Raw genomic sequence first — 22013 nt, 5'->3', positions numbered from 1 at the left:
AACCCCTTGTGCCACCAGGGAGGCCCAGGAGAGTAATATTTAAATAAATAGCAGTGGAATGATGGTTCTAAATCACCATTTTATCTTCTTTTTTTTGTGATGTTCACCGTAAGTACGTACTTAACGGTGATAAAAAGTATGTACTTACGGTGAACATCACAAATTCATGGGTGGCGTGTGGTAGCCGAACCCACTGGAGTTCCCAGCTGAGAGGCACTTGTGACTATGGCTCTCAGCTGCTTGATATGGGGGCTAAAGGCTGTTTGCTGGGATGGGAGGAAACTGAATTTTGTTAATGACTGGTTGAACAAATGTTCTTTTTCAGAGTGCGAGAACTTTCTGGATGTTGGTCTGGGCAGAGAGTGTGCCTCAAAGCAAGGTGTACTGAAAAGAGAATCCGGGAGTGATTCTGATCTCTTCCACTCAGCCAGTGAAGACGTGGACAGCATCCTGTTCTCCAAGGTACCCTCTGTCTCAGCAGGCGGCTCCCGCTAGCCTTGTTGGCCTCTGGCTCCAGCGTGGTCTCAGACAAACGCAAGTGTTCCCTCTCGAAGCAGGAAGCTCCCGGTCACCACTGATTTAGAAACGGCATTGCCCACTTTATTTTCTGTAGAATCACATAGGTTTTGAAATGGACATGGAGACAAAGAAATTCAGCTTCCTTTAGTGTGAATCAAGTCAGAGGACAGTGAATACTTTCCAGTGGGCTGGGAGGGACCACCGCTTCGGATGTCATGGGTATCAACGCACTATGGCGTCACTTCTGATGAATGTGTGCAGGCTGGGAGTTCGCCGCTGAGCTTGGTGATGTCACCCCTTCTCTTCTGGCCTGCTTGCTTGTAACTTTCTAGATCTTCGCTGGAGAGCCCAGGCTTTCTCCCTAGAGAAAAGCCAGGTCCACCCTCATGATTCATCTCGTGTTCTCGTGTAATTTGAGGCTCTCTGAAGGATTTAGGGGATGGGGACGTTTTGCTTTCTTCCTCTTATGCTTGTATCTGGTTGCAGCAAGTTTTGGTTTGTCTCCTAAGGAAAATAGAGGGTTCGCCCACAGCAGGATCAGCAAATGATGCTCAATTATAAGACCACAGTGGTTTTCTTAATTGCAGGGGGCGAAGGGGCAGAAGCACTGTGGCAGCTGTGAAGACAGCTTTATGGAGAGGGTAGGTGATGACTCTGGAGAAAGCAAGAGCCTGGTGGTAGCGGCTGCCTCAGGCCCCCCGAGGTGGTGCGGTGATGCTGAGCTGAAAGCTGTGAGAGGGGAACGGAGCCCTGACCTGGTCTGGAATGTGTTCAGGCCTCTGTGAATGTCCCTTCGGTGCTTCCCTTTCGTTTTTTCCCAGCAGTTCTTGACCAACCCCAAGCCTGGTCCACCTTGTTCCTTTCCCTTGTGCTCTTTATGGTCCAGAGGTCTTTGGAAAGATTTAGGGAGCTTCAGGACTCCTACCATAGTGATTCATGGTGATTTGACTCAAGGGACTTGTAAAGTAAAAAGTCCGCATGCTGGAGGACCCCTTCTTCTCTGAAGTTACTTAGGAAAAGGGAAGCCAGAGGGATTTTTTTTTCAAATAACAGAACTTGGGTAATTTCCACTGTGATAGGGAGTTCTCAGGGCAAGGACTTGTAAAGTGCCCCAGGCCCCGGGGGTAATCCCATTCTGTCGGGTCATGTCTCTGAAAATACACTACTTTTTTTTTTTTTTTAAGATTTATTTATTTATTTATTTATACAAGCACTGGGTACAGTCAGAAGTGCGGGAGGGTGAGAGAATCCATTAGAGCCAGAGAGGGGAACAGAACAGGCAGACTGACGAAGTACACTGCTGAGGGGAGCAGCGGGCACGGCAGGAGAGGTCTGTCACGCCACATGGGACCCTTGCCAGCAGCTGGGAATCACACCAGTGCTGCAGAGGCTGCGGGCAGCTTCACAGCCCAGCGCTCAACCACTGCGCCACCAAGGGAGGCCCAAAATACACTACTTTCTTAAGAGATAAATAGATTAGATAATATCTCTGTGATCTACCTTTAAAATCGAGTCATTGCTGATCACTGAAACTGGGTCATGAATACATGGGATTTGATAAACATTTATGTATGTCTGAAAATTTTCATAGTAAAAACTTTTTTAAAAATTGAATAGGTCTTGGGCCTCCCCCATGGCACACCGGTTGAGCGCTGGACTGCGAGGCTGCCCGCAGCCTCTGCAGTGCTGGTTCAATCCCCAGCCACCAGGGGGAGGGTCCCACATGGCGCGCAGACCTCTCCTGCCGCCCGCTGCTCCCCCCAACAGTGTACTTCGGTCCTTCTGCCTGCTCTGCTCCCTGCTCTGGCTCTGGTGAATTCTCTCACCCTCCCGTGCTTCTGACTGTACCCAGTGCTTGTATAAATAAATGGATAAATCTTTAAAAAAAAAAATTGAAAGTCTTGATTAAGAAATGCACACTCTGCGTGGGACGTGACTTCTGGTCACCAAGTTAAGTGGCTGGTTTTCCTAGCTAAGGAATTAAGAATTTCCCTTATTCTGTCTTCTTGATCACTGCCAAAAGCATTCAGGAGTTTGTTGATAAGTTGGCTGGTGCTAGATTTAATCATTTTTTCAGGATGACTAGATAGATAGGTTTTTAAAGCTGAAGCAAATGAACTTCGCCCCATATGTCCTAGCAGAGTGCTTAGGGAAACCTAGAAATGTGGGTGTGCCCTGGCCTCTTCACACCTAAGGATGACCAGTGGTCTGGGCAAGACCCGGGGGCTCTTTCTCTTGGTGATGTTTCCACTCTCCACAAGTCGTGTGTGACCAAAGCAAAGGTCAGCAAGAAGCGTTTTCTCCAACACTAATAGCCCAAGGGTGCAGCTACGGAAGGAAGAGGTGAAGCAGGCTGCGGTCGCAAGTGCTCACTGAGCAGCAGGCAGGGGTGGACGCTTAGATGGTGATCTCATCTCGCCTCCGCGCAGCCCAGCGAGGTGGGTGGTTGTGTCCTCATTACGCTTCCCAGGAAACAGACTCAAATTGGTAAAGAAGTTTACTCAAAATTACTCAGCTGTTCAGAAACAGAAGTGAGATTTCTACCTAAGCCTGACTCTAAATCTGTTCATTTTCTAGTTTTCTGCGCTCAAGTTCCAAACCCTGGCTTTAAAAGCCAACGATTAACGTGGCAGCAGCAAGGCCACCGGCTGCTCCCTTGTCTTCCTCGCAGCCATCTGCACGGCGTGTGCCGCTCAACATCAGACATTCAGAGTTTCTTCCCAGGCTCTGGCCCTCCTCTGCTCCCCTCTCTAAGAAATAATCTGTAGGCAGAGTGTTGCAACATCGTCTTCTGTGAACTGGGAGCTGAGAGATTAGGTCACTTCCTGCAGCCGCTTCTGTGGCGCTGGCCTTAGAGAAAGCCCTTGAGCAGCCTGCCCCGCTTCTCACGCACTCTCAGCAGAACCGTGGGCCTCCCTTCAGCATGCCTCCTGGGTGAGTGTTACAGGCGTCGTGTTTCTTCTTTCTGATTTTTACTGGCTCCTAACTTCTTTCTTTTCCTTAGACCCATAGCATAAAATTTACATTTTGTTTCCAAAGTGAGAAGAAATCCTGGGATTATTTTTTGGCATGGGCTGAGACTGAAAGTGTGGTCAGCAAATGCACATAATCAGGCCCCTCTGTAGCCCCAAGGACAATGGTTAAGAGTTGTTGCCGCTTTTCTCCAAGAGCGAGAGATCTGCAGCTGATTTAAGCAACCAGAGAATCTCCCCTAAGAGGTGCAACCTTCAGGGAACACCCTTTCACATGTGGTGGCTTGCTCTCCGGTCCCCTGGCCACAAGGCAAAAATAGTACATTTTATTTTTGAACTTTTTAGGCATAAAGTAAATATATTTAGACTCCAAAAAAATCTGCCTATCTACAAGTATTAAAATTACTAGAATTTCAGAACTGAATTATTGATAGTTTGTCATCAGATACTTGGGATTCTTAAATAAAATGCTGCACCAGGCAGGGCCTCCCTGGTGGCGCAGCAGGTTGAGCGCAGCACTGTGAAGCTGTCCGCAGCCTCTGCAGCGCGGGTTTGATCCCAGCTGGCCAGGGAGATTCCCACATGGCAAGGCAGACCTCTCCAGTCTTGCCTGCTGCTCCCCTCAGCAGTGTTTTTGGTCAGTCTGCCTCTTCTGCTCCCCGCTCTGTCTCTGGTGATTCCTCTCACCCCCCCCCCCGCCCCCCTGGCCTGTACTGCAGCTATTGTATAAATAAAAAATAAATCTTAAAAAAAAATGCCCCAGGCAATTGGCATATACATTAGGGGTTTAAGATGTGAGTTGTTATTTCCCGAGGCACACAGCAGGCTGTCTTGTGTATAATATGGTAGATAATAATTTATAAATATTAGTGAATAAATGAATGAAAACTAAGGACTGAAAAAAGCCAATATTTACTGATACGATGGCTTTTTTGGTGAGGGGGTGTGTGTGTTTGCAAAATTTGCGTACACTGATGTGCACAGGCTCAAGGATTCTAATCAGTGAGTCTTCGCCAGCTTTATTGAGTTGTAATTAACAAAAACATACAGATTTCAAGTATGCAATGTGATGTGAACTGACTCTGTCGGGCTAACTATCGTGATCACCCCCAGAGTTGCCCAAGAGAGTGAGATCTGCTCTCATGGCTAATGTCAGGTATTTAGTACTTGGTTATTAACTGTATTCTCCACGCTCTACACTAAGTCTCTAGGACGTCATCTCGTAACTGAAAATGTGTGCCCTTAGGCTGCCGTTCCCCATCCCCGACCCCTGCGGCCCTGGCCTCCACCCTCCACTCTGTTACTGTGAGTTCTCCCAGCTTTAGAGTCCACCTGAGGTGAGATCACGCAGTGTTTTGCTTTCTGTGTCTGACTCACCTCACCTGGGACGTGTCTGCCGTGGTCACCCACCTTCTCATAATTGGCGGAATTTCATGGTTTTTAAAGGCTGGGTGATAATTTTCTTTGTCCATTTCTCTGTTGGTGGGCGCTCAGGATGTTTACATATCTTGAAAATGTGAATAATGCTGATGTTGACATGGGAGAGCAGATAGATACCTCCTCAAGATGGTGATTTTATATTCTCTGGCTGTGTACCCGGAAGCAGGATTGCAGAATCACGTATGGGACTTCCTGCTCTAAATTTTTCAAGGAACCTCTTTACTGTTTCCATAATCGCTGAACCTCAGTGACTTTTGATAGATACAGCCACTTACCTTTGTGACCCAAATTCTGGCAAGGCATGATCACCGCTTCGGAAAGTTTCCTCCTGCCCCTTCCTAATCTCCTCTCTTAACTTCCTAAAGGCAAAACTCTTCATTTTTTTTCCCACCACACATTGGTTTTCTTTGTATAATTAGAGTATAAATATTAGTTCTCTTTGGTAAATACCCGGGAGGGGATTGCTAGGTCATCTGGCAGGTATAGATTTAGTTTTATGAGAAAGTGTCAGATCTTTCCCCAAAGTGGTTCTCACCTGCAATATATGAGAATTTTTTTTTTAAGATTTATTTATGCATACAAGAACTGGGGTTGTGGCCAGAGGTGCAGGGGGCTGAGAGGACTCACCAGAGACGGAGTGGGGAGCAGAACAGGTGGATCTACTGAAATCCACTGCTGAGAGGAGCAGCAGGTGAGACAGGAGAGGTCTGCTGCGCCGTATGGGTCGCTTCCTGGCCAGGGATCGAACTCGTGCTGCTGTGGCTGGTGACAGCTTGATAATGCTGTGTCTTTAACCCCTGCACCACCAGGGAGGCCCTCTAGGAGAATTCTTGTTGCTCCATATCCTTCTCAGCTTGTGTGACTGTTCAGTTTTGGTATAGTTGCAGCTTCCCCGTGTGCATGTAGTGAGCCTTACATGGCTGTGATTCACCTTCCTGACAAGCGATGACCGTGTGGAGCATGTCCTCACTGGCGGTCTGAAGCTCTTCATGGGAGCTGCTGTTCACATCTTATGCCCGTCAAAAAAACAAATTGGATTGTTTATCTTTTTTGTTGAGAAGTAGGACCTCTGTACAGCTCCTGGATGCCAGTCCTTTGTTACATTTATGCTTTGCAAATACATTTTCTCCCACTCTGTGGCTGGCCTGTAGTATTCATAATGGCGTCTTGATGAGCGAAATTTTGACAGCGTCCAGCTTACCCACGTGTTGTGGACGTTGCTCTCCTGTTGTTGATTAGCCACTGGTGGTGATAATTTCTTTTTTTGAAGATTTGGTAATTTTAGCTTTTCCCTCTCACACTCATCTCCATCTCAACTTAATTTTAAGCATTTTTGGAAGCATTCTGTAGTTCCTAGCAAGAGATTGAAAGTTTGCTCTACCTAATATCCCCTGAAGAGATTGAAGTTGGGGATCCTTACCCCTAAGCACTTGAATTAGAATCTTGAGTTTGTGCTGTAACCTCTTTCTGCCTCCATTTTCTTGCGTGGAAAAGGAGGTGGTGAGTGCCTGCTAAATCAAGGAGTGGTGAGGATTAAAAGAAATAACACATCTCAGTCACCCCTCATGGGATGTCCAGGAAATAATTGTTAATCAAAATTAGGACTTGTCCTATTGCAGATCATGTACTTCTAGTCTGCTACCTCCAGCAAGAGGATAGAAAGAGCACAGACCTAGATCGTAGCCCCACTGTGGGCCTTTGAAGCCAGCTAATGATTATGTTGAAAAAAGAAAATTCTGTTGGAAGCCTGCTGCGACTTGCCTCTTCCAACCCGGCATGCTTTCTCTCCCCCGCAGCCCGAAGAAGAGCAGCTGGTCTGCGACACCACTGGGTCCAGTTCTTCCACCGATGACACGGCCTCCCTGGATCGCCACTCGTCCCATGGCAGTGATGTCTCCCTCCCCCAGACCTCAAGTGTGAACAGATCCAGGCTTCAGCAAAGCCTCGATGGCTTCTACAGCCAGGGGGTGGGAACTGAGGGTCGCGAGAGCGAGAGCGAACCTGCTGGCTCAGGAGACATGGAGGAGGAGATGGACAGCATCACTGAGGTGCCCGCAAACTGCTCCGTCCTGAGGAGCTCCATGCGCTCTCTGTCCCCTTTCCGGAGGCACAGCTGGGGTCCCGGGAAGAATGCAGCCAGCGACGCAGAGATGAACCAGCGCAGGTAAGAGGGCGGCTCTGTGTTCAGTCTCTCGGTATCTGCTCCCTTGGGGTTCTTGTTGGCAAGAGATTGTAGGAGACACTGGTATAGAAGAATGCCAGCTCTGGCGTCAGGGAGACGTGTGGTCAGTTGCCTGTTCTCTAGCCTCCCTGTAGAATATCTTGGGCAAATTACTTGGCCCCTCTGAGCTTTTAATGTTCTCAACTGTGAAAGAGGTGCCTTTCAAAATACCAAGGGAAATATGTCTCTCACATGTTTAATAATGGTTAACATTTTTTCAGACCACGTTTGTCCATGAAATTAGCAGATTAGAAAAATACTGGTGTTATCGCATGTCAATTTTGAGTTAAGAAAAACACAAAATCTTAAATTTTTCCAGGGGCTTCATAGGAATTGCCATTTGTTCCTAATCCAGAAAGTTTTGATAAAGTCCAGCTTACCGGTATTTTATCTTCAAGCGAACATAAGAACCAATAAATACCTTTAAATTTTGGCCTTTTACCATTTTTCAGCCAGTTTGAGGGTACTTTCAGAAGTGCAGCCAGCTTCAGACCTTGGGTTTGGAAGCGGGTCTAAGACGAGAAGTTGGATTTGGCTTCTGGCTATTGGCTGCCTTGTGAGCCTACTAGGTGGCTCTAGTGCTAGAGACGAACGCCTGGCGGCCCTGCCTGACAGCCCTACCTGACAGCCCTGCCATGCTCGGCGCGCAGAAGTAGGAGCCCGGAGGTGACAGTTGTCCCAAAACATTTGACATGAACCACCCACCTCCTAGATGAAATAAGAAGCAGTTTCTAAAACCCTTCCTTCCCAGCTTCAGTTGTGCTGTACTTTTTTTTAAAAAGCATTCACACCAATAGAAAAAATCAGCATCAGGGGAATGACCCGACAGCCAGGGTGTTATTACCGCAAGAGGAGCTTCCTGACAGGACGTACCTGTGGTCAGCAGCGACAGCCTCCTTAGGCAGGGGCTGCTTGTATGCAAGCCTGTTTTTCTTGAACCTCTCCTGGGCCCCTTCGCGCTGGCTGACTTCAGAGCAAGAGGTGACTTCATGGGTCACGTAGCTCCGATGAGGGACTTGAAGCTCAAATGAAATGATTTGCCCGTGATTACACGGTGACCGAACTAAGACCCCCAACCTTATCCCTGAAGTTACTTGTATTTCCAGTCACATGGGCCCTCCCCTTTGAGTTCAGTGTTCAGCCTGGCCGAGCGCCCGCTCGCCCGGGCCTCTCGAGGTAACGGGATGAGTCAGGTATCAGTTTAGTTTGACTAATTCTCACAGTGTTATCAGTGTAGCCTGTACTTTAAAGTCTGAAGAAAACCCTTTTGAAGTTTTGGACATTTCTCACCTGGATCCTTTTACCTGTATAACCAGCTGAGCCTCATCCCTCGTCCTCTTAGAGCCAGGAAGGAAGCACAGACGCTCCCCGCACAAGCTGTCAGTCCATTTTTGGTTGATTCTTACTCGGTGCCCTCACTTCCTGTGCTGTTTCTCTGTGGCAGTCACACCTCTTCCCATTGCGATGTCTCCGTTTCATGCATTTGTGTCCCATTTGTTTCACCTTGACACTGACCTCTTCCACCATTCATTTTCAGTTCAATGCGCGTTCTGGGGGATGTTGTCAGGAGGCCTCCCATTCATAGGAGAAGGTACAGAGTTCACTAACTTGATGGACTAACCGTGTTGCCCCTGAGCATATACTAACATCACCCCATTTGCTTCACCTGTGGCTAAACAGTCTGCTCTTAAATATTGTCAAGTCTCTTTCAAGCAAATGAAGTGTCGGTACTTACTCATTGCTGGTGTCCATTCTGTATGAAATGGTTTCTTCAATTTGAAGTGTTTCCTATTCTTACGCCTTAAAAAAAATTGTTTTCCCTAAATATTTTTTCCATCTAGCACTTTTTGGTGTTCTGATCATGTTGATAACGGTGACTCACCCAATTTTTTCTAGGAGAATGGAGAGAATTGTCTGTGTGGTACCTATTAAATGGGCCCTGGAGAGCACTTTTCTCTCCAGAAGTACAGAGCAGAGCCAGAAGTATGAGTGCTGGAACTCGGGCCTTCAAGTATTTTCAGTGCGTTCCCTAATAGTGGGAGGAAGGATCTTACCCCCAGAGCCCTGGCACTTCTGCCCCACTGCTGGTGGAGCCTTTCCTGAAAGCAGCCGGGAGGCATCAGCTCATGGCTCTGAAGTCTCCTCCTCTCAGCCTTTGACTTCCTTCTTATCTCTCGTCAGAAAAAGTTTCAAAACTGTTTTTTAAGCTAAAATTTGCTTTAAATTTTTCCAGTACTGAGTTGTTTTTTTTTTTGTTGTTGTTGTTGTTGTTGTTGTTGTTGTTCAACATCAGTAGTGCCCTTTTCTTCCATTATTTGAGGAAAATTTAGAAATTCAAAATGCTGTTAGATGGCTATCAGCAACTTCTCTCACGAGGAGGAGACATTTGTCAAGAGGGATTCGTAATGTAGCTGAAGCCTTTTGCTGGGAATCAGGTCATAGTGACTTCCCCACTGTATGTTTTCAAGTGGATGCTTCCTCTGACTCCAGATTTTAGGTACAAAACAGATACAAAAACTGTTGTCATGACCCTGGATAATCATGACCCGGCTAAGGTTCTCTGTCGGGAAACCAGGTGTTAAATGCCTTTTTCAGCAGGCGTGTTTAGAATCTTTAGAGATGTATTTGTCAGACTCTCCATTTAGCTCTTCAAGATTAACCTGTTCGGGTTAATCAGGATGCCAGAAGATGACCATGGTTGGGCGCGGTCTGCGCTGTCAGTGGGTGGATGCCCGGCATGACAGCTGCCGTTAGTGCTACCCCCGGTCATGTTTCTTTTTTATTTTTATTTTTTTTTAAAGATTTATTTATTTATACAAGCACTGGGTACAGTCAGAAGCGTGGGAGAGTGAGAGAATTCACCAGAGCCAGAGCGGGGAGCAGAGCAGGCAGACCGACGAAGTACACTGCTGAGGGGAGCAGCGGGTGGCAGGAGAGGTCTGCGCGCCATGTGGGGCCCTCGCCAGCGGCCTGGGATCGAACTGGTGCTGCAGAGGCTGCGGGCAGCTTCGCAGCCCAACGCTCAACCGCTGCACCACCAGGGGAGGCCCTCCGGTCACGTTTCTGTAGGAAGAGCGTGATATGTAGTTTCACGTTTTGTATAATTAAAACATTCCAACCAGTATTAGCAACAGCCAGGGAGAGGGGCATTTGTTGTTGGGTTTTTTTTTTGTTTTTTGTTTTTTTCTTTTCCCATTCATTTAGAATTTCTTAAATCTTAAAATAGTCTACCATTAAATATTATTCCCCCCCACACACCTCACTAAATGGGAACTGGAGGAAATTTGGGTGCTCTCAGATAGAGCTTTGATATGTATATGAAGAGGGGCTTTCTAGTACAAGGAAAAGCAGTTTTTCCAATACTGTAGAACCTGCAACGCCTTCTTGGAAAAGCTGTTCTGTCCCTCCCCTGTCTCCCTGTGGATTCCCTTATTTCCATTTTAAATTTCGCCCCAGTCACCACATCATCACTTTCTGAGAATGAAGAGATGTTGGACATTATTTCTAGAGATGGTCATCGGGCCGTGTATGTTCAGTTACTAACTGACCACATTGTTTTTCATTAGACATTGGATATATAGGTGTCATAGATCCTTTTCTTAACAGTTTGGAGATTTAAAATTAAGCTGACAATTTCAGAGCATGACCTCCTGACATTGTTTTGAAGGTTTGCCTTTCGAAGGGCTGTAGGGGCAGCTCATGTATTTAGTCACATTTTTCTTGTCTCCTTTCCTCTGTCACATCCACCGCTCAGCAACAAGGAAAGTTATTAGATTATCATTTTGGGGTCTACGGCTCTTCCCAGCACAAGGCTCCAGAGGTTGCTGAGCAGTTTACTGTCCAGAGTCTCTGGTTTTAACTCCCTTCTGAAAGCAAAGGCAGATCCCTCCCAACCGTAGCGCCCAAAAGTAGCCCTGAGTTTATCAATGATAGCTTTGTTTAGCAATCATCCTGACCTATTGATGCAGTTCCTTTTATAGAATACCTTATATTTTAAATGGGTTATCTCTTACCTGGTTATAGTGACGAAGTATTCGCACCCAGATCTTCTGTCCCTGCTGCTTAAGAATAAATATCAGTGCTGATGTAATCAAGGAAGTAAATGATAAAATGGATTTGTAAACAAAAAGATATCTTATGGGGGAAAATGGACACAAAGTTAAAATCAAGAGGAAACATCTCTAACTCAGTACTGTAGAATTCCTTTTTTTTTTTTTTTTTTTTTTTTTTTTTTTGGAAGACAGTATAAATCCAATCATTAAAATACAGGGGAGTGTGGCCATTGTTAAAGGCTTTGTCTCTGGCCCGAGGGTCTGGAGAGAGGAGGGTTCTAGGATGAATGTGGCTGCTGATTGGGTGTCTTCCTAGGCCTGTGCCCCCGTCTGGTGCACGGGGTCCTTACTGGAAAGCCGTGGAAAAAGCCACGACTGATGAGCCCACCCCATGCAGCTGACCTCTGCTCCTCAGTGAAGGGGCCGACCGCGCTGCGGGGCTGTGGGAGTGGGGTGAGTGCAGAGAGGTGGGCCCAGTAGTGTTGCTGTGTTGCTTGAGACACCTCTGAGAGTGCCGGGGGGGGGGGGGTCTCTGTCCAGAATTGGCTGGAAGTCTCGAGTTTCAGGTGGGAGTTGATATCCCATAAAGAGCTCATGTAGTCGTGTGCGGCAGCTTGCTAAATGGACGTCAGTAGGGCATCCTTTGCAGTTTCCATGGTTTTGTTCAAGCCTTTGTCTAAGTTGGCAATCAGTTTTGCAATTTTTTGATGATCAAATCTGTCTCTGACTGTGCCCTTTCTTTTAACCCTGGTAACCCTATCCTGTTTCCTCTTTTCTCCCTCCATTTCTGTTTCTGCTTTGATGTCATCCCAGTATGAGCTGGTGTACCTCTGGTGTGCAATACTCTGCTGCCCTGAGTGCTGACTTTAATTACAGAAGGTATGGTATTGTCACCCGTCCTGCCACCAGGGGGGACCTTCAACTTGGCCTTTGGGCTTTTGGCTTGGAGCTGGCTTCACTGTGGCTGGGGTGCTCACAGCAGCCTGCTTTGTCTGTGAGCAGTGTTCAGTTGCCGCTGCCATGGGCTTCGCTGGTCCAGTAGAAGGAGTCTAGCCTGCGGTGCCCGACGGTGTGGTGTGCCCGTGCTCCCCGCTCGTCTCAAGCGGCCGTGGATTTGTGTTGTCTGCATGCACTTGCCTCCATGGCTTGGCAGGCACTTCTCTTGTTTTGGTCCTGCCTAATTCCCAGATTCTAGCAGTTCCCATGTCCTGAGGAGAACAATGATGGAAATAAGAGGCACTTATTTCTATTATGCTTCCAAATCCACCAGTCTCTTTAGATTCCAAATTCACAGACCTCATCGTCATCATATAGTCTTTTCCCAAGCAACCAGAGTTAATTATTAAAACATTTTCAGGATTAAGTTTTGTGGTGGCACAGATCTGGCTTTCTCAGGCTTCACAAATAATTCACAATAGAAAACTAAATTTCTTCTTCACTTAGTCTATCTTCTTATTCCTGCTATTGAAAATGAATTCTACGGAGACATTTACTTGCAGTGAGTCTGGATTTCTATTGTCATATTGAAATATGACATATTGTTTAATTTACTGACTAGGGAAAATAGAGACATATGGATTGAGTTCATAAAACACTAACAAATAAAAAAAAAAGCCAATACCAGCCCTCTGGGCCAGCGTACACGAATTCTCTGTAGTTGTTAACTATGGTTGAACAGAGATAACTAACTGAATAGCTTCAGTATAGCTTTAAAGACAGTCCCAGCTGCTCGTAACTGAGGACATGTCAGCTGCAACTGTATTTTGAGATCTTGCTTGTTTTAAAACAGTTTCTGGTACAGTTGTCACAGATGTGAATGAATTACTCTGGCTCCTGGCCCCAAGGAAGAGAGATGGCTGACCTCTCCTCTAGCCTCCACTTACAGAAAATGTTTCTCACTCTGCTAAACGCAAAATCTTTATTCTGGGGATCCCATTTTAGATACCAGGTCCTAAGTTTGCAGTTTTGCTTTGTTTTTTTTCCTTTTAATCTCTTTGTCAAGGGAAAAAAAAAATAAAATTCTAGACTTAGTAGCTTTTTGGCTTTCATGGTTAAGGTGTCATATGTGGCTGTCTGCAACTAACAATCCTCAGGAAACCTGTCCGGCTGCTGGTGTCTCGTCAGGTGAGCACAGGTGACAGTGCTCACAAGTAACATGTGGGGTGTCTTGTGTGGGGTCGGGGGCATACCTGTGAACTTTCAAAGGTCAACTCAGCTGTTGAATGTGAAGTTATAAAGGTCCACCTATTGGCCACAGGGCAGACCTCTGTGTTTGCTTTTGAAAATTACCTGTGCTCATGTTTTCTCTATGCCATTTAATTCTTTGGCATGAACAAAGTTAGATTCTGGCAAAGATTAATTAATTATACCACGTATAAATGAAGATCAGTACGATAAATAGTCTGTCCATATGTTATACAGAAAAAAAAATCTGAGAAAATGGCCTGAGATGGTTTCATACTTGAGTGAAAGAGTGAGTTAGGTGAGAAGATGTACATGCAGTGTTCTCTCAGCGCCCCAGGACCTGTGGGGGGGTGTAGGTCAGGGGCACCCCCTTGTGGGCAGTTTTGCTAGGAAACACCAAAGTAATAAATGAGCAAGGGAGATAGAACTGCAGGGTTTTGTGTCTTTCCTTCCTGGTCCTCAGAATGAATTAACCCTTGTGCTCTTATTTGTTCAGTTTCAGTCTAGAAGGCTTGGCAGGAGGACCTGGCGTCGGGAACAAACCATCCTCATCCCTAGAAATAAACTCTCCAAATGTCAAGGAACTCAGGCACCCTTTCAGTGGGGAGGACCGGGTTGGCTCTTTGGTGTCCCTCTCAGAAGAGGACCTGGAATCAGACCAGAGAGAACCTAGGAGGATGTTTGATCCGCAGGTAAGATTGAAATGGGTGCACGTTGCTCATTTGGGAAAAACATTATTTCTGTCAATGCATCCTCGTATTGGAAAACCAAAAAACACAAAGACTCACGTTTATATAAGACTAGCTCAAAGCCAATTTGTAGCACTTGTTACTAATTAAAGAATACCGGTAACCTGCACAGATTTAAATATTCTATCAAAGTATTAAATTAGGAAAGTATCCATGATGGGGAGTTTTTCCTTCTTGTCTGAGAACTTCTTTTACTGCTACAACAGTAAAATGAATTTTGAAGTGGGGTTACATACCATTATTAAGTTTCCCAATTCTTAAAACTGTATCCCAAGATTATCTTTGCCGGAAAAATAATTCTTTGTCTTACGGTGTCTAGGGAATGGCTCGTCTCTTTGCTTGTCATCTCTCCTGAATTCTGGAGTGCAAGCCTCACTCCCACCTGTGATCTTAGCATCTCCATTATCCTCTCTTAAAACTTCTACTTTAAGGTCATGGACTTTCTTCTCACCCAAATCAAGTGACTGTTATCTTAATTCCCCTCTTTTCAAGCCCTTCATTACACTTTTGACAGTCCCTCCAGGAGTTTTGAGTTGAGAATGTGAATAGTGCGGGTTTTTTGTAGTGTCCTACCTTTTATCTGTGTCCTTTTTTATCTCCTCTTGGACCAGAGAGACTTTGGATTAATTTCCGAGAGGATTGCGGTATTCACATCCAAGTGAAACATTGCTAAACAAACGAAAATATCAAACAACCAACCTGTCCTTTGACTACGTGAGTGAAGTTTTGGGTAGACATTTAAATTTTGATGACATCCTACTATATGGCAATGATATGACCAAATATAAACTTGGCGCTGGAGGATTACATTAGGAATAAATGTGTCACTTATGCTCGTGTACAGGCCTAAGAGAGTGGAGGCTCGATGAAAATCAGATTGGAGGCCCGAAGGAATTTTGCCATCTTTTATCCCTCATGCATGTCTTCTTGGCCTGATGTTTATTTAAAAAGGAAAAATAGTAAGATATGGAGAATATATTTATGAAGTCAGTGAATTTGATTTGTTTAGCCTAATGGCGACAGAAAGAAGGAAGAACTAGAAACCAGTCTTTGGTGACAGAGAATCTCTGACAAATAGAAAGTTAACTTGCACTTCATGTGCAAAATCATTTCCAAGAGAAGATAAGATGCCAGAAATTAGGGGTTTGTGAACAGGAGGATCATAGACTTTGGGCCAGTGTGTGCCTTCAGGTTCCACTTCAGCCTCTGAGAACTCCAGGCCCATTTAAGTGACCTGTTGAAGGCCTCACACTGGTTGTTAGCTGAGCAGCGTTAAAGTCGCAATCCCTGGCTGTTGGTCTCACTGATTCTTTCCATGTCTTGAAGTAGATGAGTTTTCATGAAGAAACGAGAACATTTTAATTGGCTTAATATTGCTTATGTGATACTTTTCTGAAACTGACATTTCCAGGTATTTGATAGATGACCCTGGCTTCTAGCAAGTGATGGTAATTAATTACACTGATGTCTTTCTGCGGTGGCCTTTCTGGTTTAGTCTTTCTGGCTAACGTTGTCACCATCTTAGTCCCTTCCTGTACTTACCCCTGCTGCCACTCTGGTCACCCCCAGCTTTGTGTGGCACTGCACAGTGGGTGTTTGAGCTGCTTATATCTCTGATCTGGATGAGTCGCCTACAGCCTGCTTCCTGTTGAAGTTCCCTGCCTTTCACCAAGGTCATTCTTTGGACCTCACGGTTGTATTTGAAACATAGCAACTATTTGCTTCGACTCCATGGTTACGCGGGGAGCAAGCTCTAAATAATCAGAAGTCTTTGGCACAATTGAGTTGAGTTCATGCTAGGAACAGATGTTCATTGCTTCCTTTAAACATAGGCAAGTCAGAAAGAGGCAGATCTCAGCCTACTGTGAGGGGAAGAGAATGATGATAACCGAAGTGAGTTACCAGCTGGAGTGGGTTCTCTCACGACAAAGGGAAGGGGACCCTCACACCAGAAATGCTCGCAAGGCTGGTGACTGCCCTTTGGGGGTATTACTGCAGGAATGTCTGCAGTTGGCTGGATTACATGACCCTGAAGCTGCTGTGGGTTTACTGGGGGTGTTGAATTATCAAGTCTCAGCCACCCTCATGTTTCTGTAGAAGCAGTCTAATCTTAGAAGAGGAACTGAAAGAAATTCAGGCCTCTCTCCAGACGCACTGCTGCTTTGCCTGGAGCCTTTAAACACTTTTTACTTGCATCTCTGTTCCCAACTTTTTAAAATCAGAATATTACTGGTGTCCCACTCTATCCCTATGAGGGATATTCACATTTTCAAAAAATGAGATATAGTTTGGTATTTCTAGTGAAATTGCTTTTATCTGCTTGTGCATTCAGTAGCTATATGTTAAGTGCATATTAGTCTGAAACATAATTAGGATAAAGGATACAAAACCACTGTAAAAGATGGATGCGATAATTAATCCCCATTTTACAGAGAAGAAAACTGCCCCTCAAGTAAGCTAAGAAATTTCTTTGCAGTTGAGCAGCTCCGAAGTGTGGGCAGACTTGAGTCCTCATCTGACTGCAGAGTCTGGATTCTGCCTCGGGTCAGAAGATGAAGTTTTGTACCAGCTAAGAATATGAGAACATGCACTTAGAATGTGTTTCACTTTTTTTTTTTTACACTTCACAGACGCGTCACAGATCTAAACAGTCATTTAATTACTGTACGTCCGCCATCTCTTCTCCATTGACAAAATCCATCTCATTAATGACAATCAGCCATCCCGGCTTGGACCGTGAGTATACTGCCTTTTTTTCAATTAAATGTTACACTTTAAACACTTACATCGTTTTTCGCACTGTATCATTGACTACCAAAATCTGTCTGCTGCTGCTTCTGAAAGAGTGGCTGAGCACTTTGGGACCTTCCTCCTTCCCAGCCTCCTAAGACTTCCTTGATCCATTAAATTCATTTTATGCCAGGGACTAAACATTTTTTAAAACTTTATTTTTAAATAATTTCAGTCTTTAAAAATAATCACAAAAATAGTGCAAGGAACTGTATATTCCTCACCTCAGAGTTCTCAGATGTTGTCATAGACTTGTTGGTATCGCTCTCTCCATCAGTCTCCTCAAAGTCTTTTCTGAAATACTTGAGACTAAATTAGATATAATGCTCATATGTCCCAAGGACACACTCTCACATTACCACAGTACAGTCACCCAGACTGGATCCAAGATGAATTTCCTGAGCTCTTCTTCCTGAGGACTTCCTGTCAGCATCATAAAAGACTAAGAAAGACTGAGATACGTAGTCAGCTAAGCAAGTGCCAGAAGGATCACGTTGGAAAATGCTAATGGAACTTTGTGCAGATTCGGGATCCACCGGCTGAGTCACACGGGGCGTCGACTTGAATTGACTCCAGATGTTTGCCACAGAAGGGTTGCATGTTCTTTGAGAAACCTCACTTTTTGGTTTTATTTTTTTAATACTGTTTTGTTTGTTTGTTTGTTTTTAATGTGTAGTTGCAGTGTGAAATCTTAGTAAAGATTTAAGTTCCTATCAAAGGGGGTTTTTATGTTACATTCTTTGCTGCGCTGGGTGCTCAGGAGACAGAAGCAGAAGGAGTGAGCAGGCTCTCCTGGTGTTTCTCCAGTGTCCCCTGGTGAAACTCAGTTGGGGACAGAAGTAGGTGCCCTGCCTTAGAGGAATGTTCTGTCTCAACTCTTGTTTCACTGGAGGCCTGATCCGTGTCCGCAGTGCAGTGATTCTGTTAGCTGTGGCCTGTGTTCACGTGGTCACACTTCACATACAGGTCTGACCCATTGACTGACGCTGCCTGGTAACGACTTACTCTCAGTTATGACAGTAACTTCACAGAACCTTAAGAAAAGTAGCTTTTCCTAGTTTTGTTTGATTTGGGTTTGGATTAGTTTTGCTGACATGGAATAAAATTATTACAATGGACTAGTTCACTGATGGGACTGGAGTGCGAGAACGCAAGAGCCTGAGAGGACAGGAAGGCTCCTAAATGAGCCACTGCAGCTCTGTGCACCGACCTTTCACGACCAGCCAGGCTTGTGCTTGGCAAGGGTCCCGCTCCCCTGTTAACAGTGCCCGGCATTGGCAGAAGGCGTCCCACAGCAAGGACTTTTCCCTCTATGTCGTGACTTACTCTCTTGCCTCTTCTGTGAAACCCTTCACAGTGATTACTCTAAAAACCAAGGTGGTTTTTGGCCTTGTTTTCATTTGCCAGCCCAACATGATAAAGAAGGCAGTGGACTCCCAGAAAACCCGGTCCCGGAGGTCAGCACCATGGCTCATGGAGAATCCCTTGTCTTCTGGGAAATGTTGGGCTCAGTCACCGAGGGGAGCTGAAGTCAGTAGCAGGCTGCTGTGGAGAGCAGCGCTTTAGGTCACAGTTTGCGCCTTCCCTCAGCGCAGGGTCGCTGCAGTGCACGTTTCATGCGGGATTGCATGAGGAGGTCATTCATGAGGTCATACATAAGTCCGTGAGCGGGCCCACGGCTTCCCTGAGTGAGCGTGCTCTGTGAGTGGAGGACTGACCAACTCCAATGACACGCTTCCCCTTAGAGCCTCCCCATTACATTAGTGCCTGGGAAAATTAATTTTCCCAGCTGCATTTTTTTATTGGGCTCTAGAAACATGATAAGTCTTTTTGCAGATGTTAAGATTCTGACCGTTGAACAAAAGACAAAAACTTGTTCAGGGTGCTGTGCCTTTTCAAGTGTTGGACAGTTCTCGAGGCACCTCAGACTCAAATCTCCAACTCCCGCTCCCTTAGCTGCCCTGCGTGCTTTATCTTTGCTCACTCTTTCTAGCTGAAATTATTACAATCAGAATCTACACAGTCATTTTTAAGCCTACAGTGTTTGGCACGCCAGATATTTTAAGCCATGTTTTGAAGTCAACCCACTTAGTGGCTGCGTGACGTGGGTCAGATACTGAAACTCTGGCTCAGTTACCTGAACTGCTAAACAGGCTGGTAACAGGGTACAGATGATATGTAAATTTTAAAGTCCTTGGCGTACTTCCTGGCATTTAATGAGCATTTGTTACCGCATGGAGCGAGTGAGTTCACAGGGGCAGGGCCCATTTTCTCTGACCACAGTTCAGTCAGCGCTAGAGAAGCCAGAATACCGTTCCTCGTCTTCAGCGACTGTGTCTTATGAGCACACTTGTCTAGGAACAAAGTGCTTTCTAGAATCAGCCTTTTCACACAACTCTAGCTTCTGCCTGTGCGCCATCTCCTCCCTTCAAATAAATAAGCTGCTTCAGGCACAGCCTTCCACAGCTGGTAGCATTTGAGCGTTTCGGAAAACGAATGTCCGCTGAGCTGTTGTCTGGAACGTCTTGTTGAGTCACTTACTAGATTAGAAAAACAGACAGACCCACAACATTATTTCTAAGCTGGATTGGTCTCAAAAATCCATTGATGCAAAGGAAAAGAGTGAGTAAAGGTGGTGACTAAAATACATCCGTGTGGCTACTGGGGTGGAGAGTAGACAGGCAGCAGCTTATCTGAGGACCACAGTGGGCCCGAAAGCCGTCTGAGCTGCTGTGTCAGGCTTGTGTCTTGGTAGGGGAGTGTGATGGGTGCATCTTGCCAGCTCATTTTTTTCGGGAGTCAGAACAGCGCAGATGCTGCCCGGGTCAAGTAAGGAAAGAACCACTCGGAGATTCTGCTCCGGGGACTGTGTTTGCTGCATGTCTCCTTCTTGCATCAGAGAGGGCTGAGTGGAGACTCTCTGCTTGCCAGGAGACGTAGATGGTTTCCTGATGGAACTTAAGAGTAAAGTTAGTTTTTGCAAATACAGAGTAATGTAGTCCTTACAGACCATCCCCTTCCAAGACTATATTTTTAACTTTTCACCGCACCCAGATGATGGTTACAAGCAGTAGAGAAACCGCTCCATGGCTGGTTGTCTGCCCGGGAGAATGCTGCGTGCGGTGGCGCTGTTGTTGAAAGAAAAGCTGTGCCTGGCAGGGTTTGACCCTCTCCAGCTTCTCCACTAGTCTTCATCTCCCCCATCACACCACTTGGTGTGGTTCGCTGTCACGAAGCCCCTGTTCACAAATGGCTTTTGTCCTGGGCCTGGTTCTCAAACTCATGGTGTGTGAACTGGCCAGGTTTCTTACACATGCTTTGACAGGAGCTCACGTTTACACTCGCAGAGCTTGCATTAGGCTGGAGTGCTGAGGGGGTCTGCAGAGCTCGACTGTGGCATTTACATGTACAAAGTGTGCCACGTCTGAAAAGGTTAAAGGGCCATGTCCCCAGAGGTCAGGCAGCCTCTGGCGAGTCGGGCCGCCATGGTGGTGAGGCTGCGTGGCCTCCACCTTCCGTGCTTAGTCTGTCTCTTTCTAACTGCGGACAAAGGAATGAGACTGTACTGGAATACATGTCAGAACAAAAAGTGAGGTAGGCTAATAGACTTTTTACACTGGTCTTTCGTTTAAATTGCAAGGCCAGGGTGTATGCATGTCCACTGGGTGTGGAGAAACACTTTGAGTACACATAAAACAATCTCTAGCAGAACTTCTTCCCTATGTGTTGAGGCTGTGCTTTAGATTGTCACAGAAACAACTTTTTCTTTTAGACCCATGATCTTGGGACAGAAGGGGAATGCTCTTACATTTTGGGTGGTAATAGAGGTCATTTCATTTCCCAAGTTTGCTCCACCTGGGGAACTACTTGAGCTTACACGTTAAGATGGCACCTTGCTATTGTGCTGTCACTGCCCACAGAGCCAGTGTTGCCTGTATCTGTACCAGCAACATCTTCGAGTCTTTAGCAAATTGTAGTTTTACTTCAATCTCAGAAATCCCTGAAATCAAGCTCAAGGGGGAAGGGTGTGTTTTGTCCACATTGGAGCACGGGGCGGCCTTTGTCTCCTTGGAATCATGCAGAAAGTATTTCTGTACCTGACCTCCTCTACAGTGGAAACCAGCTAACGCCGGGACTGAGGCCTGCCTCTCATCCACTTCCTGAAGTGGCTCGGGCCTTATGAACATGTGGGAGGGAAATAATAGGAGTGATATTCCTTCTGTCTCTTCCATTCCCTGCCCTGTCATCTGACCTGGTTAGTTTTCATGAACCACCAACCTCAGTTTATGGCCTGAAGGTTAGGGAAGGCGGAAGGATGCATCTGCCTGCTCATTTATCAGTGTTATCCTGAAAGGGGCCAAACATCTGCTTTATCTCCTCTATTTCACAAATGAGGAAATAAAATGCAGAGATACCCCAAATTAGTGACAGGGCCAAAACTTGATGGGGCAGCTCTGAGCCGCTTTCCTGCTCATTGAGCCATGTCCAGTAATCCTCAGGAGCATTTCAGATACACGGTGGCTGGATTTTTAGTATAGAAGTATGTGAAAGCAAAACTAATAGTATCCAGGATATATATTTAATTTTCTGTTTTCTATACCTCCTGGGTCAGCTCAGAAAGATGGCTGGGGGAAAAACAGTGATCGGAAAACGAATTAAATGTGTTTCAGATGTATTTGGGAATTAGGGGGAAATGTTGATTCAAGGTTTGTAACTTCAATCGTGGATTAAATTTTTTAGGGGAAATTCACTCCCCATTACTGCCTATTTCCAGTTCTGATTTGAGGGTTTCAAGTTCAATTTGTCCTTCTTCCACACCCCCAGGAGGAGAGGCAGGCATCACGCGCTGGCTTCCAAACACTTCTCTGCTTTGCTCTGTCATAAACAAATAGTAAACATTTTTTCTGTCATCCAGGTATAGTCCTTGTTTTCTAACCTTTCACTGTTGTTTTGTTTTCTAGATTCACGGCCTTTCCACAGCACCAGTGCTAATCTGACTGAGAGGTACTATACGCTTATTTTGTTACTCATTTTCCCAAGGTAGCATGAAGGAAATCCAGCATGTTTTGGGGCATTTAACTAACAA

General features: G+C 45.7%; 1 protein-coding gene across 9 annotated transcripts in view; it reads left to right on the top strand.

Annotated features, from left to right (window-relative positions):
* AKAP13 (A-kinase anchoring protein 13) overlaps positions 1 to 22013 on the top strand; it is a 252783-nt gene that overhangs the window by 186789 nt on the left and 43981 nt on the right. For 6 of the 9 annotated variants that reach the window (XM_054694743.1, XM_054694742.1, XM_054694741.1 and 3 more), the window contains 7 exons: positions 326 to 462; positions 6728 to 7095; positions 8690 to 8743; positions 12018 to 12083; positions 13885 to 14080; positions 16768 to 16873; positions 21889 to 21931. In XM_054694743.1, the coding sequence (XP_054550718.1) occupies positions 326 to 462; positions 6728 to 7095; positions 8690 to 8743; positions 12018 to 12083; positions 13885 to 14080; positions 16768 to 16873; positions 21889 to 21931 (970 nt within the window). The remainder of the gene's footprint in view (positions 1 to 325; positions 463 to 6727; positions 7096 to 8689; positions 8744 to 12017; positions 12084 to 13884; positions 14081 to 16767; positions 16874 to 21888; positions 21932 to 22013) is intronic. The other 3 variants (XM_054694745.1, XM_054694749.1, XM_054694744.1) reach the window with 2 other exon arrangements.

Source organism: Talpa occidentalis, unplaced genomic scaffold (genome assembly GCF_014898055.3).
Source record: "Talpa occidentalis isolate TD23 unplaced genomic scaffold, MPIMG_talOcc4v2.1 talOcc4.14, whole genome shotgun sequence".
Lineage (NCBI taxonomy): Eukaryota > Metazoa > Chordata > Mammalia > Eulipotyphla > Talpidae > Talpa > Talpa occidentalis.
The sequence above is the reverse complement of the archived record's forward strand: the minus strand, read 5'-3'. Positions and strand labels throughout refer to the sequence as shown.